The 23,488-nt window shown below is 55.7% G+C and overlaps 1 protein-coding gene across 3 annotated transcripts in view; it reads left to right on the forward strand.

Moving 5' to 3' along the window:
* The window catches only part of Gli2 (GLI family zinc finger 2), a 232,940-nt gene that overhangs the window by 185,579 nt on the left and 23,873 nt on the right, over window positions 1-23,488 (forward strand). For all 3 annotated transcript variants that reach the window (XM_040294133.2, XM_040294135.2, XM_040294138.2), the window contains 2 exons: window positions 13,470-13,672; window positions 16,551-16,736. In XM_040294133.2, the coding sequence (XP_040150067.2) occupies window positions 13,470-13,672; window positions 16,551-16,736 (389 nt within the window). The remainder of the gene's footprint in view (window positions 1-13,469; window positions 13,673-16,550; window positions 16,737-23,488) is intronic.

Below are 23,488 nucleotides of genomic sequence, written 5' to 3' on the forward strand. Positions count from 1 at the left end.
GAACCTGAGCTGGACTTGGCTTGCATGGCATTGACCATCAAGGCCCAAGGCCACCCTGCATGAATAAGGAGAGGGGAGGGGGCTCTTGCTAGGGACAGATGGCTCTGGGTAGTAGCTACATGTCATGAATAGCCAACACACTGGCCCAGGTACGTGAAGGACAGAGGGAAGCCAGCTGGTGGGTGTGGGGACTGCCTCCTCCCGTCCTCTGTACCCCCAGTCACGCGTGGTGCACACTCCCCAGAGTCCCCTGAGAGCGCAGTTAAGAATCCAGTCCCCTCTTCATCCCCACCAGGGCGTGTTAATGGGGCCGTTTAGCCCTACGTTGGTGTGCCTGCCCTTTAAAAAGTAGCTCTTTGCTCTTGCTGGGCTGAGCTCACGACTTTCCAGTCTGGAGGATTGGAAGATGGCCTTTTCCAAGGTCAGTGTTCCATAAAGTCGGCACCAGCTCGTCGTGAGATTCGTAAACACGGCCGCCCGCTCAGCCTGTGATTCACCAGCACCGGCCCGGCCCGGGACCTTATGACTCCGTCCTCAGCCATTCACGGAAGGCGGGGGTTTGGGCCGGAATAAATTTGGATATTTTCTTGATTCTTGGCTCAAGACACCAGTTGACGGTTTAGAGAGGATTGGCTCTGTTTGTGTTTCTCGAAGAACCTTCTCCTCCCTCTGCAAACATGCGTGTTCTTTCCAGAGCCTCGTGGAAGGAGGAGTTTTCTCAAGGGCATGTCGGCCTGCCTCCTGGGCTGAGATGCTGGGTGGACCCAGGTCACCCACCAAGGGCCTGTCCCCCGGCTTCACAGGGGTCCACCCACATGGCCCTCCTGTCTTCCGGATCTCTCTTTAAAAACCTGCTGTGTATCATGATCTCAGAATGAATTCTACGGTCATGTATAACTAAAAAGAATCAAAAACAAAAACTTAACTATGGCTGACCACTTAAGAACTCCTTCAGGGGACTGGAGTGAGGCGGAGAGGAAGCCCAGAAAGCCTAATCTAGTGTGTGGGCCACATGTCCTTCCTCTGTGACCGCCTGGTGGCCGAGTGACGCATGGATATGACCAACCTGGAGAGGCCCCTTCAGGAGGAACCTTGACCTCTCTGGGCCCAGGGACCCTGGTGTCAGTCCAGCTAAGGAGCCTTAGTATCTTCTACCACCATATAAGCTCTTCTCACGTTATGTCACCCGCCCTGAGAGGCGATTCCCCATTCATAGGTGGGGACACGGAGGCAGAGGACGGCTTACTGCCTTTCCAGCGACGCATTCCTTGTCTGTGGCACATCTGGGATTTGAACCCAGGCAGTGTGACCCTAGGGGTGCCCCCCATTACAGCGGCCCCTGGCTGAGAGTGTCAGTTTCCCAGCACCAGGGACAGACAGCTCATTTATAATGGAATCTGGCCTATAAAAGTTTAATGAGGAGCGTGTCTGATAAGGCGGCCTGGTCTTTGATCTTTGCTGAGTGCCTGCCCCTCGCCCAAGAGGAGCTGCCTGGCCCTGGGCTTTGGAGAACGCCCCATGTGGTCATCTAAGTGCAGGGCCCACGGGGAGTGAAGTAAATCTTGATGTGTAGAGACAGGTCTGCACTGGGGGAGGGTGTGCCCGGCAGCTGCAGAGAGGTGCTGGCGGCTGGTGGGTCCTGCCAGGGTCAGGAAGTGACCCCCTGACTCCTCTCTTGTCCTTGGGGGCTCTCTTGGACATTTGCTTCCACACCCCCAGGATGTAGGTGGATCAGCCTTCAAGGTAGGGAGTCCTCTTAGACTACACAGATCCAAGGGTCCCCTCAGGGACGGAGCCTAGGCTAGTGCCCAGAGTGCATCCATTCATGCAGCCCGGTTCGTTGTTGCTAGATTTATCTGTGTCCTAAGTGCTGTCACTTGGGGCCACCCCTGCCAGCCTCAGTCAACACATTGAGGAAAGGTGTAGTCTCTGGGCTGTTCCTGAGCCCTTGTGCTTGGAAAAGGCTGGTGGCCAGCATCGACCGTGTCCCTGTGCCCAGGAAGAGGACTAGGTTGTTCCCATGGGAGCCCCGTCCTCCTGTCCGTCCAGAGCTGTACTTCTGAGATGTGATCGTGGCCTGTCCCACCCAACAGAGTAGAAAGAGATAAATTGCCATTTAATTCAGCAGGGGCGTTCTCAGTGCCTGGTCCTCCCCTCCCGTACCTAGGATGTGCCAGCCTCATGCCGAGGAGTGGGGACATAGCCCAGAGAGGCACAAACTGTCCACAGAGACGGTCTGGCTGGAAAGGAAGCAGAAATTGGGCCATGGCAGAGTGGCCAGAGGGGCTGAGGGAGCCCAAAACACGGGAGACCAGGAACGGGATGTATTTAATCAATGGGAAGCCTGCCTCTCCCCCTGCCCAGCCCAGGGGCCACCCCTGCTGTAGCAAGGGGCCTCCGCTCCCCGGCAGATGCTGGTGCCTCTGAGAAGGGCCATCTTTTCCAAGCACACGCTCATGGGCACATGGCAGCTCCCTCAGCTCTGTGAGGAGGTTTATCTAAACTATTCCAGATTATCCATCTCGTTTTTGACAGGCACACAGGAAAGGAAATTCCACACGGCGCTTTGGCAGGCGAGGCCAGAGTTTAAGAATTCTCCCTGTGGAGGGGTTGCCTGTGTCTAGACCACCATCCACACGAGCCCTCTCTCACCGCTTAATCCCGGGCCCCTGGGGAAGGCTAGCAAAGCCCCTCTTCCCCTGACGGCTCCCTCCCACTACCCAGACCCCTGCTCGTCTCGCTCCTACCCATGACTTGAAGCCATTCACTTTCTGGAAGATTCTCGGCTCCACAGTGCTCAGCCAAGGGCGGCTCCTGTTACAGTCCAAGATCCCACAGGCCCAGAGGTTAACCAGTGCCCGGGTCACCTGGAGAAGGCCTAACCCAACCAGCCCCGCTACCCTGAGATGTCATTCCCAGCCCAGCCGTGTCCTTGGACCCATGGAGCAAGTCCAAGACCACCTCCAGGATCCCCCACCCCATCCCACCCTCCCCCTTACAAGTCCCCCTTTTGCTGGGGGAAGAAGCCTCTCCAATAGGTTCCTCTTTCGCTTCTGGATTTTTATATTTAAATTGGTCCTCCTGTCCTGCTGGGGGGGGTGGGGGGTGGGGGGGTGTGGGGGGGTGGGGGGTGGGGGGGTGGGGGGTGGGGGGGTGGGGGGTGGGGTAGGGGGGTGGGGTGGGGGTAGGGGGGGTGGGGACAGGTTAAGGGGAGGGTTGTTGAAGGAACCACCATTGACTGTGGGCTCACCCTAACCAAGTCCATCTGTACAGCCTCCTTTGTATGCGCAATTTTAAAACCTAATTTCCCTACCCAAACATCAGTGTTTACTTAGTGAGAAATCTGCACTTCATCAGCCGAAAATGTTGATTTCTCTATTACAGCTCTGTGGAGGGAGTGACGGGAGTGACGGGCGAGGGCTGGGGGCTCGGCTGGGTCTGGTGGAGCGTGCGGGTCTGGAACGGGAGCGGGAGCGGGTGAGCGGAGGGTCAGGTGGCCTGGATGTGTATACAGATGTGCATCTGTCACAGAGCAGGCTTGCCCAAGAGGGCCAGCCCTGGCCTGGGGCCATCTGAGCAGCAGACACAAGTTGCAGCCACTCTGGGCCCTCTGGGTGATCTGGGGACAAACATGGATTTCTGAAATGCTTTCTAGTAGCCCACAGGAGTTGGCCACCTCACCCTGTGGTCACTCTGCTGAATCCCCGTCCGCTCAGCCAGCTGAGATGCCGGCTTCCATTCAGCCTTTCGTTTTTTTACAAAATTTGGTCTTAACAAATATTCAAGATGCTACAAAGAATAACAAAGGCTTCTTTAAGATGTACAAGTAAGCACAACACATACACCCTCTCTCGGACCTGCCCAGCCTGAGGCACCTTGGAAGCCCCTGCCCTGGGTCTGTCCCTGGACCATTCTCTGGGTTAGCCATGCCCTTACCTCGATGATGGTTTTCTCTTCTGTCTTCCTTTCCTAACAATGCATCATTTATTTTTGTTTTATTGTGCACTCTATAAACAAAATCAGTGCCGGTGTGTGCTCTGGGAACTGGCTTTGCACATTCTGCATTATGTTCTGGCGATTTACCCATTGAACACGTGGGCTCTTCATTCATTTGTTCTTACTGCTCTGAAGCCGCCTGTTGACGGCCTTTGGGAGCATCTGTATCTTTGCTGTTTTGAACATTCTCCTGCCATCCTCTGGGCTCCCGGAGTGGTAGGTTCTTTAGACTAAATCCCTATCAGGGAATGGAATTGCTGAGTCACAGGATCTGTTGGAACTCTCCCAGATGTAGCCAGATCTTTGCCAACACTTGCTCCCACTAGGAGGGTTTGAGAACTGGGATTGTTTTACATCCTTGTTGCCAAGGTGATCTCGTTGACATTTTCATATGTTGATTTCATATGTTGATTCAATATGTTTATTTTCTAATGTTTCCTTCTTATGAAATATCTATTTTGCTAATTTGCCCGTCTTTCAACGGAGTTATCTTTTTTCCTATTGATTTGAACATGCATTTTATATATTAAGGATATGTGTTCCATTCTAGTCTTATGTGTTGCAAATAACCTCTCTCCATTCGCGCCTGGTCTCTTCCCACGCTGGATGGCAAGTTTGGAGGAGACATTCTTCTGGCCACATGATTCGGATTCTGGATATTTCCCTAGGGTTTTCCCCTCCCATTCTCCTCCTACCCAGCCAGCAGTTCAGACCTTGAACCTCCAGATGCTATAGCAAATCCCTGACAGAATTGTCCTTCTCTCACCCATTCTCCAGGTTCAGAGCACCAGGACTGTACCACTACAGCCTCCTTTCCATTCCCCCGTCAGAGTCTGGGTGGTCTCAGGTGCCCCCTCCTGCAGGAATTCTTCTCAGATTGCCCCAGCGGGGTGAATGGATTCTTTCCCTCCCCCGCAGTGCCTGGTGTACTGTCTCTGGCCTGTGGTCACTATTTACTCTCTGTACCCCAGAGGTCCCTGCATGGACCAGCGCCCTGGCAGGCTCCGTGCGATCATGGTCCCACAGGGACTCACGCACTCTGCCTGTGAGGGCTCTGGGTGGACCTTGGGAAAGGTGGGGTCCACCTGGCACACCTCTGGTGTGGCAGTTATCATGGGTTTGCAGCCACTGTCCCCACTGAGGTCCTGACCAAGTGGTCCTGGATCTCCAGCTGCCCACCCAGGGCCATAAGAGACGCACGATTAGAGACCATTGACTGAAGAAGGGAATGCGACCCGGACCTGGGAACAGGGGATGAAGGCCACGCTCCTGTTTGCAGAACCCCCTCCAGGGGACAGCCTCCTGTCCAGATGCACAGGCAAGTGCACAGTGACACAGAAAATGAACTGGGCTCCAATCTAGGGAGAGGGCTCCAGTATTTTCCTAAAGAACTCGCTCTACGTCTCCGAAAACGCAAACCCTCTTGGTCCATTTCGGGAAGGACTTGATTTCTGGTGGTTTCTACGTGGATGTCTGGAAAATGGGGTGAAAACTTCGAAAGGGCCGTTTCACATCCGAGACAGAACAAGAAACCAACCAAGGAAAACCCTGGAGAGGAGCTTGAATTCCAGGCAGCAGCGTATTATGGAGCTGTTTCTGTTTGTCGGTGGGGCCTCGGGCCACACTCGCTCTGCATCGATGCCCTGGTGAGGACACACAGGCCCGCCCCACCCACCCACCCTGGCATGAAGTCCCAGCGTAGGGAGAAAGAGAGCCCAGAGCAGCGAGGCTGGGGCTTTGGAGAATGGGGCTTCTTTTATAGACATCCCCTGGGCCCTGCCAAGGAGCCTGAAATCGGACACTGCCCAGCGTTGCTGAGAATATGGGTGCCAGCCCCCAGCAGCTCAGCCACAGCAGCTCACCCACTTCCGAGCATGGCTGACCCACCCATGCTCTGTGATCCTGGTGGGTGGTAGGCATCTTGGCCCACAGACAGAGCTGGTGCACGCAAGCCAGCAGTCCCCAGGGCAGGGGGACTTGGCATGTTAGGGCTGAAGGCTGGGGTAGATTCCAACTATGGGGAGTCAGGGACCGAGTAATCCCAGCAGCGGGTGGAAAGTCACGCTCCCGAGCCCTGTGAGCTTGGAGATTGGAACGCAGGGCTCAGACGCCCTTCCACTCGCCGCGGCCAAGAGCACCCTAGAATGGGGAGGGGTTTCCCCTTCACTGCCATCCTGCCACAGAGGAAGTGCCCACTTGCACTGGGATTATCCCAAGACGTAACATGCAGACTTGCAGCCCGAGAGCCTATAGTCCCAGAGGAAAGGTGGTAGTAAGGATGACGTAATGCCCGTCCTCCTGAGGGCCTGCTCCACTGGTGCAGGGTGCTTCGCCTGCTGCAGTAGTTGCCCAGGGCTACTGCAACAAGTCACGTGACCTCAGTATCCTAGAACAGTGGAAATTTATTCTCTCCTAGTTCTGGAGATCAGAAGTTCAAAATTAGCGTCATTTGGCTGAAATCAAGCTGTTGGCAGGGCTGCACTTGCCCACACTGCCCCGGCCACCCCTAGGCTGCTGGAGGGAGCTGCAGGTTGCTGACTCTGGGCGCAGCCCGCATCTCTTGGCTCCAGTGGGCATCCCTCATCTCTGACTCCAGGTCTCCGTGGCACATCTCCCTCTGCCTTTGGGGCCCAGGCTGATAATCCATAACCTCCTCAGTTCAAAACCCTTGTCCGACATACATCTTCCAGGTCCCTTTTTCCTAATAATCATTCACAGGGTGTGGACATATATCTTTGGGAGTCATCTGTGTGTGTACCAATGACCCGCAAGGTCACCATTACAGTGAATCTTTGCAGATGCAGAGACAGATGCAGAGAAAAAAGCACATGGCTTGCTCCCAGCCACGTAGCCAGGAATGAGCCTAGCAGAGCTGATGGACGGCCCCCATGGGCAACCATCTTTGTGCTCCTCCCTGGTGACGTGCCCTGCTTTATCCATTTATTCATTCATTCATTCATTTGTTCGTTCATTCATTCAGCTGACACATACCGAGCATGCTCCCTGCACACCCTGGGTACCACGCTGGACACTGCACAAGCAATGGGAGATTGGGTGCTATGAGCTCGTTGCTGAAGGTGCCTGGTGGTCAGCTGAGATGCACGTGCTCAGCGTGATGGGAAGGAGCCACCTTCCACGGGAGCAGAGATGATCTTCACCTGGGGCTGGGAGGCTTTTCACTGAGCTGATCCCTCTGAGGGGAGACCAGGGGTTAACTGGGAAAGGGATGCTGAAGAGAAGAACATGGCTGGAGGTGCAGATGTCCAGGGACAGAGCTGGGAGCAACAAACCTGGCGTGTGCCCAGGTTCAGAGGGGGTGCACAGGTCACAGAGGGCAGAGGCCGGTTCTGGACACTTGATTGCAGCCTTTCTACCTGCCACTAAGGCTATACATCACCCAAGGAGCAGCCCAGAGGCCAGGCATGGAAGTCCAAGGGACTGGACCTCGCCTCTCTCATCTTCAACGGGGGCCCTCACAAAAACCATATCTGTCGCTTTGGGCCTCAGTTTTTCGGTCTGTGGAATGGGACACAAAGGGCTTGCTTTCACTGAGCCACACAGGAGGTCTCTGAACAAAGCCATCTTCTGGTTGCTAAGGGTGGATCCCTCCCTGGGTCCCTCCCTGGGTCCCACCCGAGTCGCAAAGCCCACCCCATGCCTCATACCAAGTCTGAGTGAGTCAGCACCCTCAGTCCTGCGTTGTTCGACTTCCACAAACAGACAGCATGGGTGGGGTGCAGGGGCCTCAATCCCCATTCTTCCTTCCCATTCTCCCACTGCATTAAGGAACACGTCCATTCCTGCCCCGGTGCCCGTCTCCGGCTGTGCCGAGCTGCCGGTCAGACGCCCTCCTTCCCCTCCCCAGCCATCAAAGCCTTACTCATCCCTCCAGCCCTCTAGAAATGCATGCCTACCCCGACACTCAGCTCCCGGGGTGGCACCGTCTCCCAGGGTCCGGGCGTGCTCACTCAGGCCCAGCTGGGGCTGCCGAGCTGCGCGTGGCCATGCAGGGTTCTCATGGCCTTGGCCCTCGCCTTTTTTCTCCTGCCAAAAATCTTGTGCCAGCATGTGAGGAAGGGGCCAGGAGTGGAGCCGGAGGTGTGGGCTGGGTCCTCTCTACCCCACGAGCTGCTTCTGTTTCCATCTTCTAAACACAAAACGTGGGAAGCACTGGCCAAGCACCCACTAAGTGCCCTGCACCAGCCACACTGCGTGCCTGGCTCCTCCCACCTCCCCTGCAGGCTGGGGACACTGAGGCTCAGGGGCAGATAACACGGAGGTCACAGTTTGGGCAAAGCCACCATTCAGACCCTTATCTGTCAGATTTCATAGTCCAGGCTCTGGCTACAATCGTGGTCAGTGCCCCCTCAGCCTGCACAGCCCCGCGATCAGCTCGGCGACCTGCAAGGGGATGTCCATGTCCACACAGGCTGAGCTTCTCCGGGGCAGAGGAGAGCAGAAGCCTGTGTCAAAGGGGACCATTAGAGATGCCGATGGCCTTCACAGAGGCCGGGAGGCCAGCTTCCGGTCTAGCTTTTGGGCGAGTCACATGGCTTCGTTCAGCCTCAGTTTCCTCATCTTTCAATTGGAGTCATTTACCCAGCCTGCCGGCCATCGGCTGTGCTGCCATGGTAGGTGCTCAGTGGACTTGACATCATCATGATCATGGTGCTGTCCAATTAGGCCTCGACTTTGCTTTATCCCCAGGCCCCCTTGCCTGCTTCCTCGGGCCCCACACTGAACTAGGGCTCAGGTCTGCCTTGAGGAGCGCCAGGTCAGGGGTCGGGTGTGTTGATCCAAGCCTGTCTTGACGGGCCCCGGCAGTTGCCTAAGACAGAAAACCTCAGCTCAGAGTGGTTTAAACAAACACAAACATGCCTCCGCTCGGGTAACTGGAAAAGCCAGGGGTACCAGCCCTAGGCAAGGCTGGATCCAGACTCAGAGGCTCACATCAAGAAATGGGTTCTTGTGCCTCAGCTCTTATCTACTGCATTTCCTTCCTGGGCTCTCCCTCAAGACCCCACCCCCACTCCCAGCTCCACATTGGCCTCTGACCAGTTTAGCAGCCCCTGTGGGTAGTGAGAACTTCTTTCCCCGTGATTCCAGCCAAAGTGGCTGTCTTGGGCACATGTCTATCTCTGAACTAATCATGGTGCCCAGGGATATAAATCTCTCTGGTCATCTGGGCTTGGGTTGCATGACTTTCTGCACAAAGCAGAGGAAAGGAAACATGTCCCACATAGCCCCAGCCCAGAGCACTCTGTCGGCTATGCTCCACCACTCAGGGCATGATCATGGTCTTACATTCCAGCCTTGCTTTGTACACGCTGCTTCCTTTATTCGTGATGTGCTTCCTAGTGAACTCCTATTGATCCCTTAGAACCCTATCCACATATCACCTACTTTGAGAAGCTTCCCTCCACCTATCCAGCATCTGGTGCTATCCATCACACTTTCCGCACTTGGCTCATCTCATGTCACAATTGCCACAAGCTGCAGGCAAAGGATACCAAAGCTTGGGGACAGAGTTAGAGAATTGTTCCTCTGCTAGAGACTCCATTGCCCTGCTCTGTGCTTCCCTGATTTGTGGTCTGCTTCTCCCACCTGGAATGCTGAACAAGTCCCTCGGCACAGAGCGAGTGCTCAGGACAGCTCAATGGGAAAGATGACCACTGATGGAGCAGGCCCAGATGAGCACAGAACTGACCAGAGAGGGAGAAGGCCACGGAGGGAGCATCAGGCAGCCCAGACTGTTTGCACGTGGGCCAGCTCCTTGGTCTGTTGCCTGCTCGTGGCCTGGGAGTGTGAGCGTGCACACGTGTGTACCAATGACACAGGACACCTTGGCCATCTTGATCTTAGACAGCTTGCTCCTCTTCCCATTCCCAAGACTGCCTCCTTGGGTCTGCCATGATTCAAGGCCTGGACAGGCCATGGGTTGGACCAAGGAGGGGCTCCAGCAGCACAAGGGTGTGGAATTGGAAGAAAGTCCTCCTGGGGATGTGCAGGCATTGGTCTGGAGTTGGCTGAGGTCTGGCCTGAAGCAGGGGCTCAGGTTCACTCAGAGATGTCTTTCCTGATGCAGTCCCTATGGCACGGATTTCTGCTCATGTCCCCAGCGTGCATGCAGAACCCTAGGTGGTACCATGCATTGAAGAGAGAGAACCAGTGGTCCTGAAGGGCAGGCCATGCCCAGATGCAAGGTCCCACCTCACAGGCCTCTAGAACCAAATCCCGTCTTGCTTTACTCACGCCAAGGAGAGGATTTGGTTCTGCCTCTGCTGGGTGGCCTGCGGCCCAGGCCTGGCCTTCTAGGCCCAGCATTTTTACCAGCACTGCTTGTTCTACACACTTTTAATCAGGCTGCTATCTGGACCTGACTTGTCTCCCCATGGTCCCCAAACATCCTTCCTAGCCACACCAAGAGAAAAGAGTCCTGCCTGGCGGTTCTCTGCCGGACAAGGGCGCCATCTTGGAAGTGAAGTCAACTCCAGTAGACCCCTGCTTGCCTGTTTCTGCTGTGCGGCATGGGGACGTGACTCTGTCTCTGGACGCCAGGTCCTCCTGCTGATGTGCAGGCGTTGGTCTGGAGTCGGACACACCCCTGGAGCTCCCTCCCTGGGGGTGCTGTGACCACATAGGGCACAATCCTGCAGGGTGTCCCAGGCACTCCACTAAGGCCAGGCCTGGGAGAGGACAGTGCCCTGGCAGACCCTGGATCCCTGTTTCCTCGGCAATGATGGAAAAGGGGAGGCAGAGACCCCCTTCCCCCCAATGGTGGCCACTGCTCTGTGGAGACAGAAATCCCAGTTCCTCCATGTGGGGACACAGGTGCCACCTGCCACTTCTGGATCCAGCTGCTGTCCACATGGACAGTGGTATGCATATTATCTCACTCCTGCCTCTTGCTTGGGGGAAGCTCCAGTGGCCAGTGGGATCTGGGTCACCTCAGACAGACGGACCCGGGCTGCCATGTGGCCTCAACATGTTGCTCAAAAGCCCCATGTGGTCACCGGGTGTCCAGGGCCTCCACTGTGCTTGGCACACTCCACAGTCGAGCCTCTGTACCAGGGAGCCCAGCATTCCTGGGTTTGGGATCCAGACAAGCCACCTAGGACCACTGGCCCCAGTACCCACAGGCCACCGTGTCCTCAAAGCCCAGGTGGCCTCCTGCAGGCTCTGGAAAACTGCCCTGCCTGAGAAGGACCAAGGAATCTGAGGACAGGGGACTCTCCAACTGTCCTCCCAGCTAGTGGACACCTGCCTTTTATCACACCACACCCAACCTTTCAGAACTTGTTTCCTTCTGCCCTTTGCCTGACCCTCGAAGCCACATGGGTGATGTTCTCCCACTGATTTCTTCACAAAACACCTGTGGCAGGAATGTGAGAGTCCATCCTGCCACTGTCCCCTGCCAGAGCCGGCAGGGTCTGCCGTTGGCCAGAGTGTATCATCTTCTTCCCCTGGGGACACCTAGCAACCCCTGCCGGAATAAAGCCATCTCTCAAGCTGTCCCGTTTAGGTCACAGGTCCCTTGCCGCTTCTAGAGGTGGCCTTTGAGAAAGAACATCTAGTGGCAGGGGCTTCTGGTATGTTCCATGAGCTGCTTCTGCCGGGCTCAGTCTCTGCCCGACACACAGGCATGGGCTTCCCACTGACTGTAGACACAGCCTGCTCCTGGGCAGAACCCAGGGACCTTGGGTGACAAATACACCACGCTGAGGCTGTAAGAGTGCTCCTTGGCTGGCAAAGAGGTGACGGGCACAAATGCCCAGGGCAGGGGCTTCCGGGACAGCCACAGACTACAGGCTGCAGCAGGCATTTGAGGGTAGGGATTGATGTGGGAGAAACACGATCATGTTGGACCGATTTTTTGGATCTGCACGTCCAGTGCAATCCCGTTTGCAAAAGCTGGGAAAGAATGTAGCGGAACACTTACCTCCAGGCCCTGCAGAACGGCCTCCAAGTGGGAAGTTGGTGAGCCCAGATGTGCAGACATCTGGATGTCACCTGTTTGGGTCCTGGCTTATACAGATGTCAGCCCAGTTTTTATGCACTATTATCAAACATAATCAGTAATTATCTGTGGTTTGCTCAGCCGACAGACGGGTCATTCCTTCCCTGAAGTAACCAGTTCTAACCGTGACTTTCACACGTGCAGGACTGATCCAGGGTGGAGATGTGGCGGGCTCCCAGGAGCTTCTGGGTTTCTCCTCTGACTGTAATTCTAACACCAAAACAGCTCTCATTTAGGGACCCCCTGCTGGGTTTCAGGCACAGTGTTGTTGTTTTTTGCCGGGGGCGGGGCTCTCATTCTCATGGCAACGCTATGAAATAGACACATCATCATCCCCATTTTACAGATGAGGAAACTAGAGCTCAGAGAGATCAGGCCACTTGCTCAGCATGATCCAGCTGGGATCCTAACCCAGGTTTGTCTGAGTCTCGCCACCTACTCGTCTTTCCACTGTGTAAATCACAGAGACTCCCAATTTTCTGAAAAATTGAAGAGGAGCTCTTGGTAAATGCAGTTTCCATTGACTTCACTGTGACTCTGCAGCCACGTGCCTATTGATTCTGATTCGTCTTTAAGGTGTAGGTTCTGCAGTAGACAATCTGGAAGCACTCCTTAGCTTCATGGAGCCCCGGGCCAGCAGACTCGGGGGTAAAGAGTCCTGTCATCATATTGAGTGGAACAGATGTCACCTGGAGAACAGAGTAGGGGACATAGGACTGGCCAGAGCCAGCTCCTGCTACAGGAACCAAGCCAGGTGCCTCCTTGACTATTGGTGGACATTCAAGGCGGGGACTCTTTAGCACGAGACCTATTTCCAAGGAGGCAGAGCTAGAACGCTGTTCTAAACCGTCCTCATCGTTCCAGCTTCAAAACTCATCTTGATTCCTGATCTTTTCTCTCCCCGTTCATCCTGTGGCAGAGTGTGTCCCTTGTGGCTGTCTAGCTGGACCCAAAGCTCTGCACTTGCAGGACATCATCAATCCCCTCCCTCTTTCTAACGTTCTGCTAAGAACATGGGGTCCACTTGCACTTTATGCCTGGCATTAGTGTTTCATGTTCTGTGTTCCAAACATGATATGCACATGCATGCATGTGCACTGCCCTGGACAGGCACCCGGGAGGCAGAGATACAGCTTGGAAGTGCGTGGCCAACAGAGCACATGCTCGGCAAACCCAGCTGAGCATGCAGAGAGATGCCCTTCGCCCACACGGGATCGGTGGGTGGGCGGCCACACCAGCATGCAGCTTGAGGTCTGCATTCACTGGCTGCTGACTGGTTAAGTGTTCCAACTCTTATTTGGAGGCAACCAGAGGATGTCAGCGTATAAAATAAAAAGTGTAGTTTTTTCTGGAAAGTCTTCCTTTGAGAATCCAAGACTGCTTGGGTTGCGTTTGGGTTCTGGGCAGGGTTCCCTGTGCATCCTTTTGCTGAGAACCTTGTCCTTTGTATCCACAGGCCTCCCACCCTGAGCGGCAGTCCTGTCATCTCTGACATTTCCTTGATCCGGCTTTCCCCGCACCCTGCTGGCCCTGGGGAGTCCCCCTTCAATGCCCCACACCCCTACGTGAACCCCCACATGGAGCACTACCTCCGGTCTGTGCACAGTAGCCCCACCCTCTCCATGATCTCTGCAGCCAGGGGCCTGAGCCCCGCGGATGGTGAGTAGGGGCTGGGGGCCGGGAGGAGCAGCTGTGGCATCGGGGCATGGTATGGTGGGTACCCGGTGGCTCTGTCAATGCAGCCATCACTTATGTTGGGTTCTCCAGCCTCAGTCCCCTGGGACAGTGACCAGGCTCAACTTTCTCCCCACTATCTCTGAACTTGGATGGTTTAAGTAAATAAGCCTGGAGATTTGGGGGTCCATTGTTTTTCATGCTCATTAAAGAGTCCCCTGTGTGCAGCCCCTGTGTGCGGAACCTTGACAATATTTAGGTCCTGTCCTAGGTGAGGCCCCTGCTGCAGAAACTGGTAGGAAGCAAAGCGGGCTGTGGTAGGGGTGTCTCTTGGAACCCCAGAGAGAGCAGAAGGGCGGCAGAGCGGGGCTGGCAGCTGCCGGCATCTCTGTTTCCTGTGCCCTTTGCAAGTCAACACAGGACGCCTGCAAATGGTAGCCCGGCCCCGACATTTTGTCAATGAACCTGTGACTTTGCACTGGTCAGTTCAGATGCTTGAGAAAGAGGATAGATTGGTCCAGGTCAGAGATCAGATGGCCACTCCCAAATGATCAGGGTCATAGGTACAAATATGTCTTTCAGACCTAAAATTGTGTACTTCTTGTCCCCCCGCCACCCCATTGCTACATAAGCGCAAATGCACGTGCACCAATGTGCATGCAAATACACACACACACACACACACACAGGACAGCATAAAGTACCTATGGAGCTGGCCCTGCTCATGCAGCATGCAGTGTTCCTAAGAAGTGCACTGACCCCCTAGCATGGTGTGGGTGCTACACACTGGCTGTCACTACTCTGAAAGTGCTTCACTAGCTTCTCGTGGTCCCCTTCCTTGAAAGCAACCAAGCTGCATCTTCTCAAAATATGTCCAGCTGAGACATCACTTCTGAGGCCAGAGTCACTTCCAAGCCAAAGGACATTTGCAGTATACACTTGTAAGCCTTGTGGGCAAAGGATCTGGGAAACATGGTCCCAGGGGTCCCGCCATCGTTACCTTCACTCTCCCCTGGAGGAATATGTCCCCCCACCACCACCTCTGGGTGTGACCTGGAGTTAAGCCCTGGCTCTGAGAAGATGCTGGAATCTCACAGTGAAAATGAGGCTTCCGTCCTGACTCTGCAGGCTGATCTTCCAGGAGGAAGGAAGTCTGTGCTTTGTCTGTCCTTCCCCAAGGTCAAACCACACAAGGTGAAGGAGTGCAGCCACTGGACCTGGAGATGGCCATCCAGAGTGTGGCATCTCTGGGGTGGCCCCTCAGGGTCAAAGCCCAGCCTTCAGCTCTGCCTGGGTCCTCTGCGTGGCCTTGGAGAGCCGGGGTCTTTGGAGATTGTGCTGTCTCCACCCCCGTTTGCTGTCTTGTGGGGCAGTGGGCCCATTGCTCCTGATGAGCCCACGGGTGGTGGCCTGGTGGGACCGTGAGGAAGCAGGCCAGGTTCCAGATGCCACCTTTGTGTTGAAATTCCTATGTAGCACAGTGGGCTGAATGGAGCCCTCCAAAGATATATCCATATCTGCATCCCTGAACCTGTGAGTGTCACCTCACTCAGAAAAGGGGCTTTGTGCATGTCAGTAAGTGACAATCTCAAGCTGCGTAGATCATCCTGGATTACCTACATGGACCCCCAAACCAGTGACAAGTGTCCTTATACAAGATACCCAGGGGAGACAGTAATGTGAATACAGAGGCAGAGATGGGACAGATGTGGCCAGAAGCCCAGGAAGCCACCAGTCATCAGAAGCAAGGGATAGATTTTCCCCCAAGTGCTTCTGGAAGGAACCTGCCCTTGTTGACACCTAGATTTCAGACTTTCATCCTCTAGAGCTATGAGAGGAAAAAATCACGTTGTTTTAACCACAACTAGCACCAAGTTTGTGCCTATTTGTTATAGCAGCCTCAAGATACTAATACTCACCATAAAAGGTTCCTAGGAAGAGGCAGAAGCCATCAGCCCTGGAGGGGCCTCAATGGGAGGCAGAAAGGACAGATTGCCCTGGAATGCTCAGGGGCCATGGGGCAGTCAGCCTAGCAGGAGGCCAGGACTCTCTGGAGGAGACAGGAGGATGGCGACTACCACGGGCTGCTTTCATCTCTTCATTACAGGCCTAGGGAGATGTTGTGGGGGTCCTGGCCAAGACTAGTAGTAGGCTGTGAAGCACAGTGGTTAGAATCTGGAGCTTCAGATTCCAACCAAGAGTCCCATCCCAGCTCTGTCACCTCCCTGCCATGTGACCTTGCCCACTGTTGAGCTGCTCAGGGGTCAGAGTCTTTGTCTGCTCAGTGGGGACGACAGAGCCCTCCTGGACCCTGATGTTGAGATTGAAGAATGCCCGAGAGCCCTCAGAACCGGGCCTGCTGCAGAGCCAGCAGGTGCTCAGCAAGCTGCCACTGATGTCAACCACAGCAGTGTCAGTGGGGGGCCTTCTCACCCCCATGTCACTGATGAAAAACGGAGCCAGCTCAGAGCTGGTGCCTCGGGTTTTGCACATCGAGGAAAATCAGAACCCTTGATTGTTCTTGGTGTCCAGCTCTAGGTTGTTCCCTGCTGGGGCCACCCGCCCAGTGCCAGCCCCCGCCCAGTGCTAGCCCCCCACAGTCTGCATCCCATCCTCCCTGCCTGATTCCTCACCCTGGGCACAGCTGACTGCAGGGTGGGAGCAGTCAGCCCTGAGGCGGGCGCCGGGGACAGGGAGCTGGTGGGCATTGTCAAACGGGTGGGCATTGGCAGGTGGAGAGCCTGTGCTGTCCAGCTGGTGACTCTTGGTGGCCATCTCACCCTGAGTGTTCTGGCAGGTGGGCAGGTGAAGGTGGGGCCAGCACCCGACTCTGACGGCGCCTCTCTCTCCCTCGCTCCCACAGTAGCCCACGAGCACCTTAAGGAGAGGGGGCTGTTTGGCCTCCCTGCCCCGGGCACCAACCCCTCCGACTATTACCACCAGATGACCCTCATGGCGGGCCACCCCGCACCCTACGGGGACCTGCTGATGCAGAGCGGCAGTGCCACCAGCGCGCCCCATCTCCACGACTACCTCAATCCAGTGGACGGTGAGTGCCGGTGGGGTGGACCCACAGCAGGTGGGGGGGCAGGCAAGGCAGGAACCGGGGGGCCTGACGGGGTCCTCTTGACACTGCAGAGGGCAGTCACCTGCCACACTTGCAGTTCACGGGGACACTAAGTGGCTAAGATCTGGAATGGCGTCAGGCATGGTGGACATCACAACTCTGCTATGGCGGAACCTGCAGAGTCGTGGGAGAAACAGACCCTGCCCACTCCTAGGAATCAGTGTGCTGAAATGGCCAGTTAGAAATGAAACAGAGGCACAAAGTGGGGATCAGAGACAGGAGCACTGGAATGAAGTGAGGGTGCCATTTGGAAAAAGAAAGCCTGAGAAATGCCTGCTAGGAAGCACAGAACTGGAAGAGATGAGCTGTGTGCAACTCTTGGAGAAGAGCAATCCAGGCAGAAGATCAGCATGTGCAAAGGGCCCGAGGCAGCAATGTGCCTGCTGAGCTCCAAAAACAGCCAGGAGGTCATGGGTTCATTATAGTTGGTGGGAAGCCAGGGAGGGGCAGGAATGGAGATGAGGCCGGTGTTCTGGGGTGGGTTGTGTTGCCTAGTGAGGATTTGGTGACGACTTTGGCTTTCACTAGAGTAAGATGGGACCCTGAGAGTAGGCAGAGGCTGCCCAGAGGAGTCAAGAGAGGTCTGAGAATTGGTTTGGGGCAAAGCAGGAGCAGAAGTCCCATTAACAGAGCTGTGAAAGTGGTTGTTCCCATAGATTATGAATGCCGACCCAGGTTTGCTCCAGATCAATTGTGTTGAAGAGAGAAGGGAGTGGAGATCAACTCAGGGGCTTGGGCCTAAGTGTCTGAAGGATGGAGTTGTCAGTCATTGAGACCCGCGGCTGCTGCAGGGCCTGTTTGGCGGGGAGGGAGGCAGGGGTCCTGCATAGATGAGGTTTCCGGGGCCTGTCTGGCCTGTCGGGTGCCTATCTGACCATGAGCCTCTGCTAGGACCAAGGGCTCGGTGCCCACCCCTCCTCTGTCTGAGTCACTCCACCTGCTGCTCCTGGAGCCTGCCCAGAGCTACCAGGCCAGGCAGAGGAGCAGGAAGTCACAGCTGGGGCCAGGCCGCTGGCTCCTGCAGGTTGGTCTCCTCAAGCCCTCCCAGGGTGGCTTTTTCTCTCCCTAATGGTCCATAATAGGGGGAGTCAGAGGCCTGCGGGAGACGGCCCATCCTTGAGAGCAGCTCCGGGGCCTACAGGGCCATGTGACTGCGTCCAGTTGGGAGTGGGCCGCTGGGTGCTGTGGGGCCAGAGAGGTCTGCAGGACTTGGGTGGTCCCTTGCCCAGGTGCAGGATTGAGCTCTCCAGGAGACGCGGCTCCTGAGCTTAGATCTCACCTCCAGTCTTTCTGGAGATGATATGGTAGGGTCATGAGCCACCCTGAGTGTCTCCTGAGCCCCCAGCCAACGTTTTGCTGGGGAGGAGCAACACAGTCCTACCAAGAATGTGGTCCCAGGCTGTCCTCGCCATGCCCTGCGGAGAGGCCACAGCATGCCCCAGGGATGCCACCTGCATTTGGTCCCTTCCTTCTGTGCCTTCCCCAGGGTGGGTGCCATCCAGGACCAGGCACACAGCATAGGGTGGGAACGCCCGCAGCTCTCTAAGATCACGAGGCCCCTCTGGGCACACACATGTCATCTGTATCTTGCCTTCTCCTAACCAGCCCTCCAGGTGCAGCAGGTAGGGAGTGAGGGTCTGGGGAGTCATGTGCAGCTCACGCTGCCCCCCCCCAACAGAAACCAAACCACAGCAATGCCGTGCACAAAGGTAGCCAATGCTGGTGCCCCCAAACACCAGATCCCCTCCTTCCAAGGCCTAGGGTGGCACTCGGCCAGCTGGAAAGGGACGGGCAAAGATACCATGGCTGAGAACGGTCAAGTCAAGCAGGTATCCCCCAAAAAGCAGCAAAGGCCAAAATGGGTGGCCAGGCTTGTCTGCCCATTTCAGCCACCTGAGCACCTGCTTCATGTGAGCCGTGTGCAAAGTAGGAAGAGTGAGAATCGGAGTGAGAACTGTACTTTGTTTTCGTGCATTTTCTCCTGGGTAGCTTCCCTAACCACCTTCTGAGGCTGGAATTAGGCTCCCTACTATACCACAGGCAATCGGGGTCCTAACATCAGGTGACATGCCCCCAGCCTCCAGTTGGAATTCCCAGCCCTGCTGTTGACAGAATCATCTGCTCTTCCCCGGGACACAGCATAGAACCAGCCCCCGAGCCCTGGCCTCAGGGAGGTCCTCTGGGCTCACTGTGTGGGGGCTCAGCCTAGAGGCGCAGGACAGTCTGGGTCGAGGCGGAGGACAGCTGCTGCAGCAAGCCCCAGGCCTGACTTGCTGAGGAAGGCAGCGAGGGGGTCCGGGCCAGTGCTGGCCACCTGGTCATCACTAACTTATCGAGGTGGTGGTGGGCCACACAGGGTCAGGGTGGTGTGACACCAGGACCCTGAGTGACGGGTATATGTGCACATAGCCTGGTGCCCAGCACACAGTAGGTGCTCATTTAATGCTAGTTGTGGTCTCTTTCCACCAGCACCCTTTTCTCTTTCAAATCCACCCCCTTTTGCAGATTCTGTAGTCATTACAGCACCTCTGTCCCCCTCTGGTGCGTAAGCCCAGGCCGCAGGCCGTCCGGATGGCTTTTCCTCACCATCTCCCTGTCCATCCTGGCCCCCAGGTGTGCCAAGTGCGGCTCAGCTCCACTCGTCTCCCCAGGCAGCCAGTCACCCGTTACCCTCCTAGCACAGCTTCTCCATGACTCGGACCATCTGGCACAACTTCCCTGTGTCTTCTCCTGGCTCCCCAGCACCTCCCCACTGTGGCCCTACTGCTTTGCAGACGGGGAGTGTCCTAGGACTTCTCTCAACTTCTCTCCCTTTAATCCATCCCAACCCTCTTGGGCCACCAGCTCTACTGCAGCGCTCTACTGCAAGGCACCCCAAAGGCACCTGGCCTAGCAAAGCAGCAAGCCCCAGCAGGTCGGGGGTGGGGGGACACTGGACAGGGAGCAGACCCTCTGTGTGTGGACCAGGGAGGAAGGGAGTGGCCGTTACCAAAGAGCCTGGAAGAGAGAGATGCAGGCTAATTAGGGCAGAAACGGCTCGGGTGGGAGGGCAGCTGCGGGCTGGCAGGCAGCCCCGAGGGGGCTGGGGAGCAACTCTGTCCTCCAGGGAGCCTGGCGTTGGGCAGCATCTGGGGGCTGAGCATCTCTGAGAAACAGGAAGGCCAAGGCCAGAGGAGTGCGGAGGTGAGCTCACGGGTGGGCGGAAGAGCTCAGAGCTCCCGGCTGGCTGACGTCAGGGGCCGCAGGACAGCCACACGCCCCCGTGCTCCTTCCTCCCCTCCACATCCGCCTTGGGAACTTGATGAGCTTGAAGATGCAGCGGGAGGCACCTCCAGATTCCAGAGTCAGCCTGAGCGGGGCGTCCCTGGCTCTGGCTCAGGCACGGGGAGGGCGGGGCGGGGGAGTTGAGCTCATAACTGTGGATTTCAGGAACAGGTGACTCTTTCCTGTAATTCCCAACCCATTAAAACTCCAGGAAATCAAAGCAGCCTGGGATTAATTATCTCCTCTGTTTTTCAGTACTTAATGCACTTTTTTCCCCCTAAACTAGCTCGCTCTCATTCTCTCTCTCTCTCTCTCTCTCTCTCTCTCTCTCTCTCTCTCTCTCTCTCTCAATATGTGTGTGTGTGAGTGTGTGTGTGTGTGTGTGTGTGTGTGTGTGTGTGCTGGGATTGGACCCAGGGTTTTGAACTCACTGAGTTCTAGCATTAAGCTATACCCCAACCTTTTCTTTTTTTAAAAAAATATTTTTTTCGTTTTCAATGGACCTTTATTTTATTTATTTACATGTGGTGCTGTGAATCGAACCCAGTGCCTCACACGGGCTAGGCAAGTGCTCTCCCACTGAGCCACCAGCCCTACCCCAGCCCTTTCAAGCCAGCTTAAGCCAGAGCTACAGTTTTCGCTTCCACCTTTTCAAATGTCTTAGGCTTTCTGCTCAGCCCCAGTGTCTGTGTGGAAGTGTCACTCGGGTGCATGTCTGTAAGATGCTGCAAACAATGCTGATACCCACAGCCCAGGCCCAGGTCCTGCTGAGCCCTGATCTGCCTCTGAAGTGTCCCCCAGCCCCCTCCCCTTCCATGATCCATGGGAGCCAGAGTGGGCCCTGCCTGCTTTTGGATTTTCAGTGGGTCCCAGGCATGCAGGTCTGGGAAGGGTCATGTGTCAACCATAGCACCATTTTTATCTTAACCAAGAGTTGTCTGCATGATTGCATATTTAATGTTTTCAATAAATTCACCTTTGGGTGTTCAATAAATAGATCTTAAAATGGAACTTCAAGCTGGGCATGGTGACCCATGCCTGTAATCCCACTGACTTGGGAAGCAGAGGCAGGAGGATGGCAAGTGTGAGGCCATCCTGGGCAACTTGGATCCTGTCTCAGAATAAAATTAAAAAATAAAAAAGGCTTGGGGATGTAGCTCCGTGGTACATCATCCTGGGGTTCAATTCCCAGAACCATGTAAAAACAAAAAGGTAAAAACATCATATTTCCTGAAACAGGAGCCTTGACCATGTTCTAGGGGGAGGTCCCTGTGTCCATCTCCACTGGACCTACAATAATGTCACTTAGGTTGTGCAAATGCCCGTGGTCAGGGAAGGCTGCGGGCAGTGAGGCCTCTCTGAGGGCATCCCGTGGGATTCAGACTCCATGCCCCGCCTTCCGGCCAGGACAGGGGCCAGGCCAAAGGCACTTCCTGGGCCGAGGTGCAGGCGCAGGGCCCCAGCCCCCGGTGGGGGGAGGAAGGCCCATTGCCTCTCTTCTTCAGGGGCCTGATTTACAGCAGGAGGACCAAAGCCATGCCACTCGGGAGGGAACAGGGAACCAGAGAGGGAAGCCAAGGTTGTCCTGGTGTGGAGTGTCTCTCTGGAGCGTGGGGAATGCACCGGTTGTCACCTGGGCCCTAAGATGGAGTTTTCTCAGTCACGCTGTTGAATGTGGGTGATTTAACAACAGCCGCTCCACGCACCTCCTCCCCTCCCACCCCCACCACATGGAGGAGATTGAAATGTTTCCAATTGAAATGCCGCCTGTTTACAGCCCATATTTCCTCTGAGCTGTATATTTTATTGTCATATTGACACTAATTTGACTCGGATGTCACCTCCGTTCTGACACCGGTTTTTTTATGCTGCTGGAGAATCCGGTGGGGTTGGGGGGGGGTGCAGTGTGCAAAAACCAACTACATTGATCATAGCACAGAGAGGCAGGAGGTGCAGCAGAGGGGCTGCCAGGGACCCAAGTCAGGCAGACAGTGCATGCCCAGCCTGGGACAGAGGGGAGACCCGGGGCAGATGACACCAGGCCACAGGTCCCTGAGGGCAGGGCTGCTAGAGGGCAGGGCTGCTAGAGGCCAGGGCTGCTGTAAGATGCTACGTGGGTTTGGGTCATCTGGTAAACCCACACAGCTCTGCTAGACCAGCCCTGTGGAGCCACTTCCCTGAGAGCCCAAAGTCCACACCCTGAGCTTCTCTTGCCTCTGTCACATAACTAGGAAATGGCTCTGGTGGCCTTGAGCTTTAGCCTCCGGCTCCAGCCTGGGTTCCTTTGGCTCCCCTAGCAGAGGGGGCAAGGGAGGTGTGTGTCCCTCTCATATTTCCCCATTTGCCACTCACTGTGGGGCGGGTTGAGGTCCTCAAGGTGCATTTCTTAGAAGTGTCCCCAGTGAAAATACCTGGATGGGGACCTATTTGGCCAAGGGAGGCTCAGGGTCTTCAAGTCCTACCATAAGGATGTTTTCTGCCGACCCCATGAGAAGGTGCCTCAGCCCCATGCTAAAGATGACATGGAGACCAGAGAAGGTTCCTGTGTCCTTGTGCAGAACAAAGCTCCCTCCTGCTGCCCATCCACCCAGGTTCCTGGGTCTGCAGTCTCCAGGGGATCCCCAGCCCTGGCTCCGCAGAAAACCACCCAAGCCAGAGGATGCACTGGTTACCAGCCCACGGCAGCCCTGAAGTGGGTGCCCACCCGTGTTCTGCCTGAGGAATCAGCTCAGAGTCGGTTGGCCCCAAGTGACCCTGTGCAGAGGCATCAAGAGAGCCAGGTCGGCCTGGGCCTCGTTCTTGCGTTTCCTGCCTTTCCGGTGGCCCCCAGGGAAGCAGCAACCCTGTCTCCAGAGCACTCTGGGATTCTTTTTTTTTAAAAGAGAGAGTGAGAGAGGGGAGAGAGAGAGAGAGAGAGAGAGAGAGAGAGAGAGAATTTTTAATATTTATTTTTTAGTTCTCGGCGGACACAACATCTTTGTTTGTATGTGGTGCTGAGGATCGAACCCGGGCCGCACACATGCCAGGCTAGCGCGCTACCGCTTGAGCCACATCCCCAGCCCCCACTCTGGGATTCTTTAGTGTGATCCTGCTTAGGTGACTCCTGCCTGGGTACCATTTTCATCTCCCAACTAGACAGTGAGCTCTCCGAAAGCAGGGCCGTCCTGGTCTGCAGTGGTCCTTGTGATGACCAGCTGATGTTTGCATGCCCGCAGTGCTGCCCTCTGGTCTGGTGACTCAATGAACAAAACATGAATGAGCAAAGGAAAGGGGGTGGGGGACGAGACCCAGAGACAGGTGCCGACAGGAACAGGGAGTATCAGGCATCCACCCAGCTGGGGGTAGGCTGGTGGCCGATCACCCATTGGCTGACCAGCATTGGAACAGGCACACCCACAGATGAATGGATG

The sequence above is a fragment of the Ictidomys tridecemlineatus genome, chromosome 7, assembly GCF_052094955.1.
Source record: "Ictidomys tridecemlineatus isolate mIctTri1 chromosome 7, mIctTri1.hap1, whole genome shotgun sequence".
NCBI classification, from domain to species: domain Eukaryota; kingdom Metazoa; phylum Chordata; class Mammalia; order Rodentia; family Sciuridae; genus Ictidomys; species Ictidomys tridecemlineatus.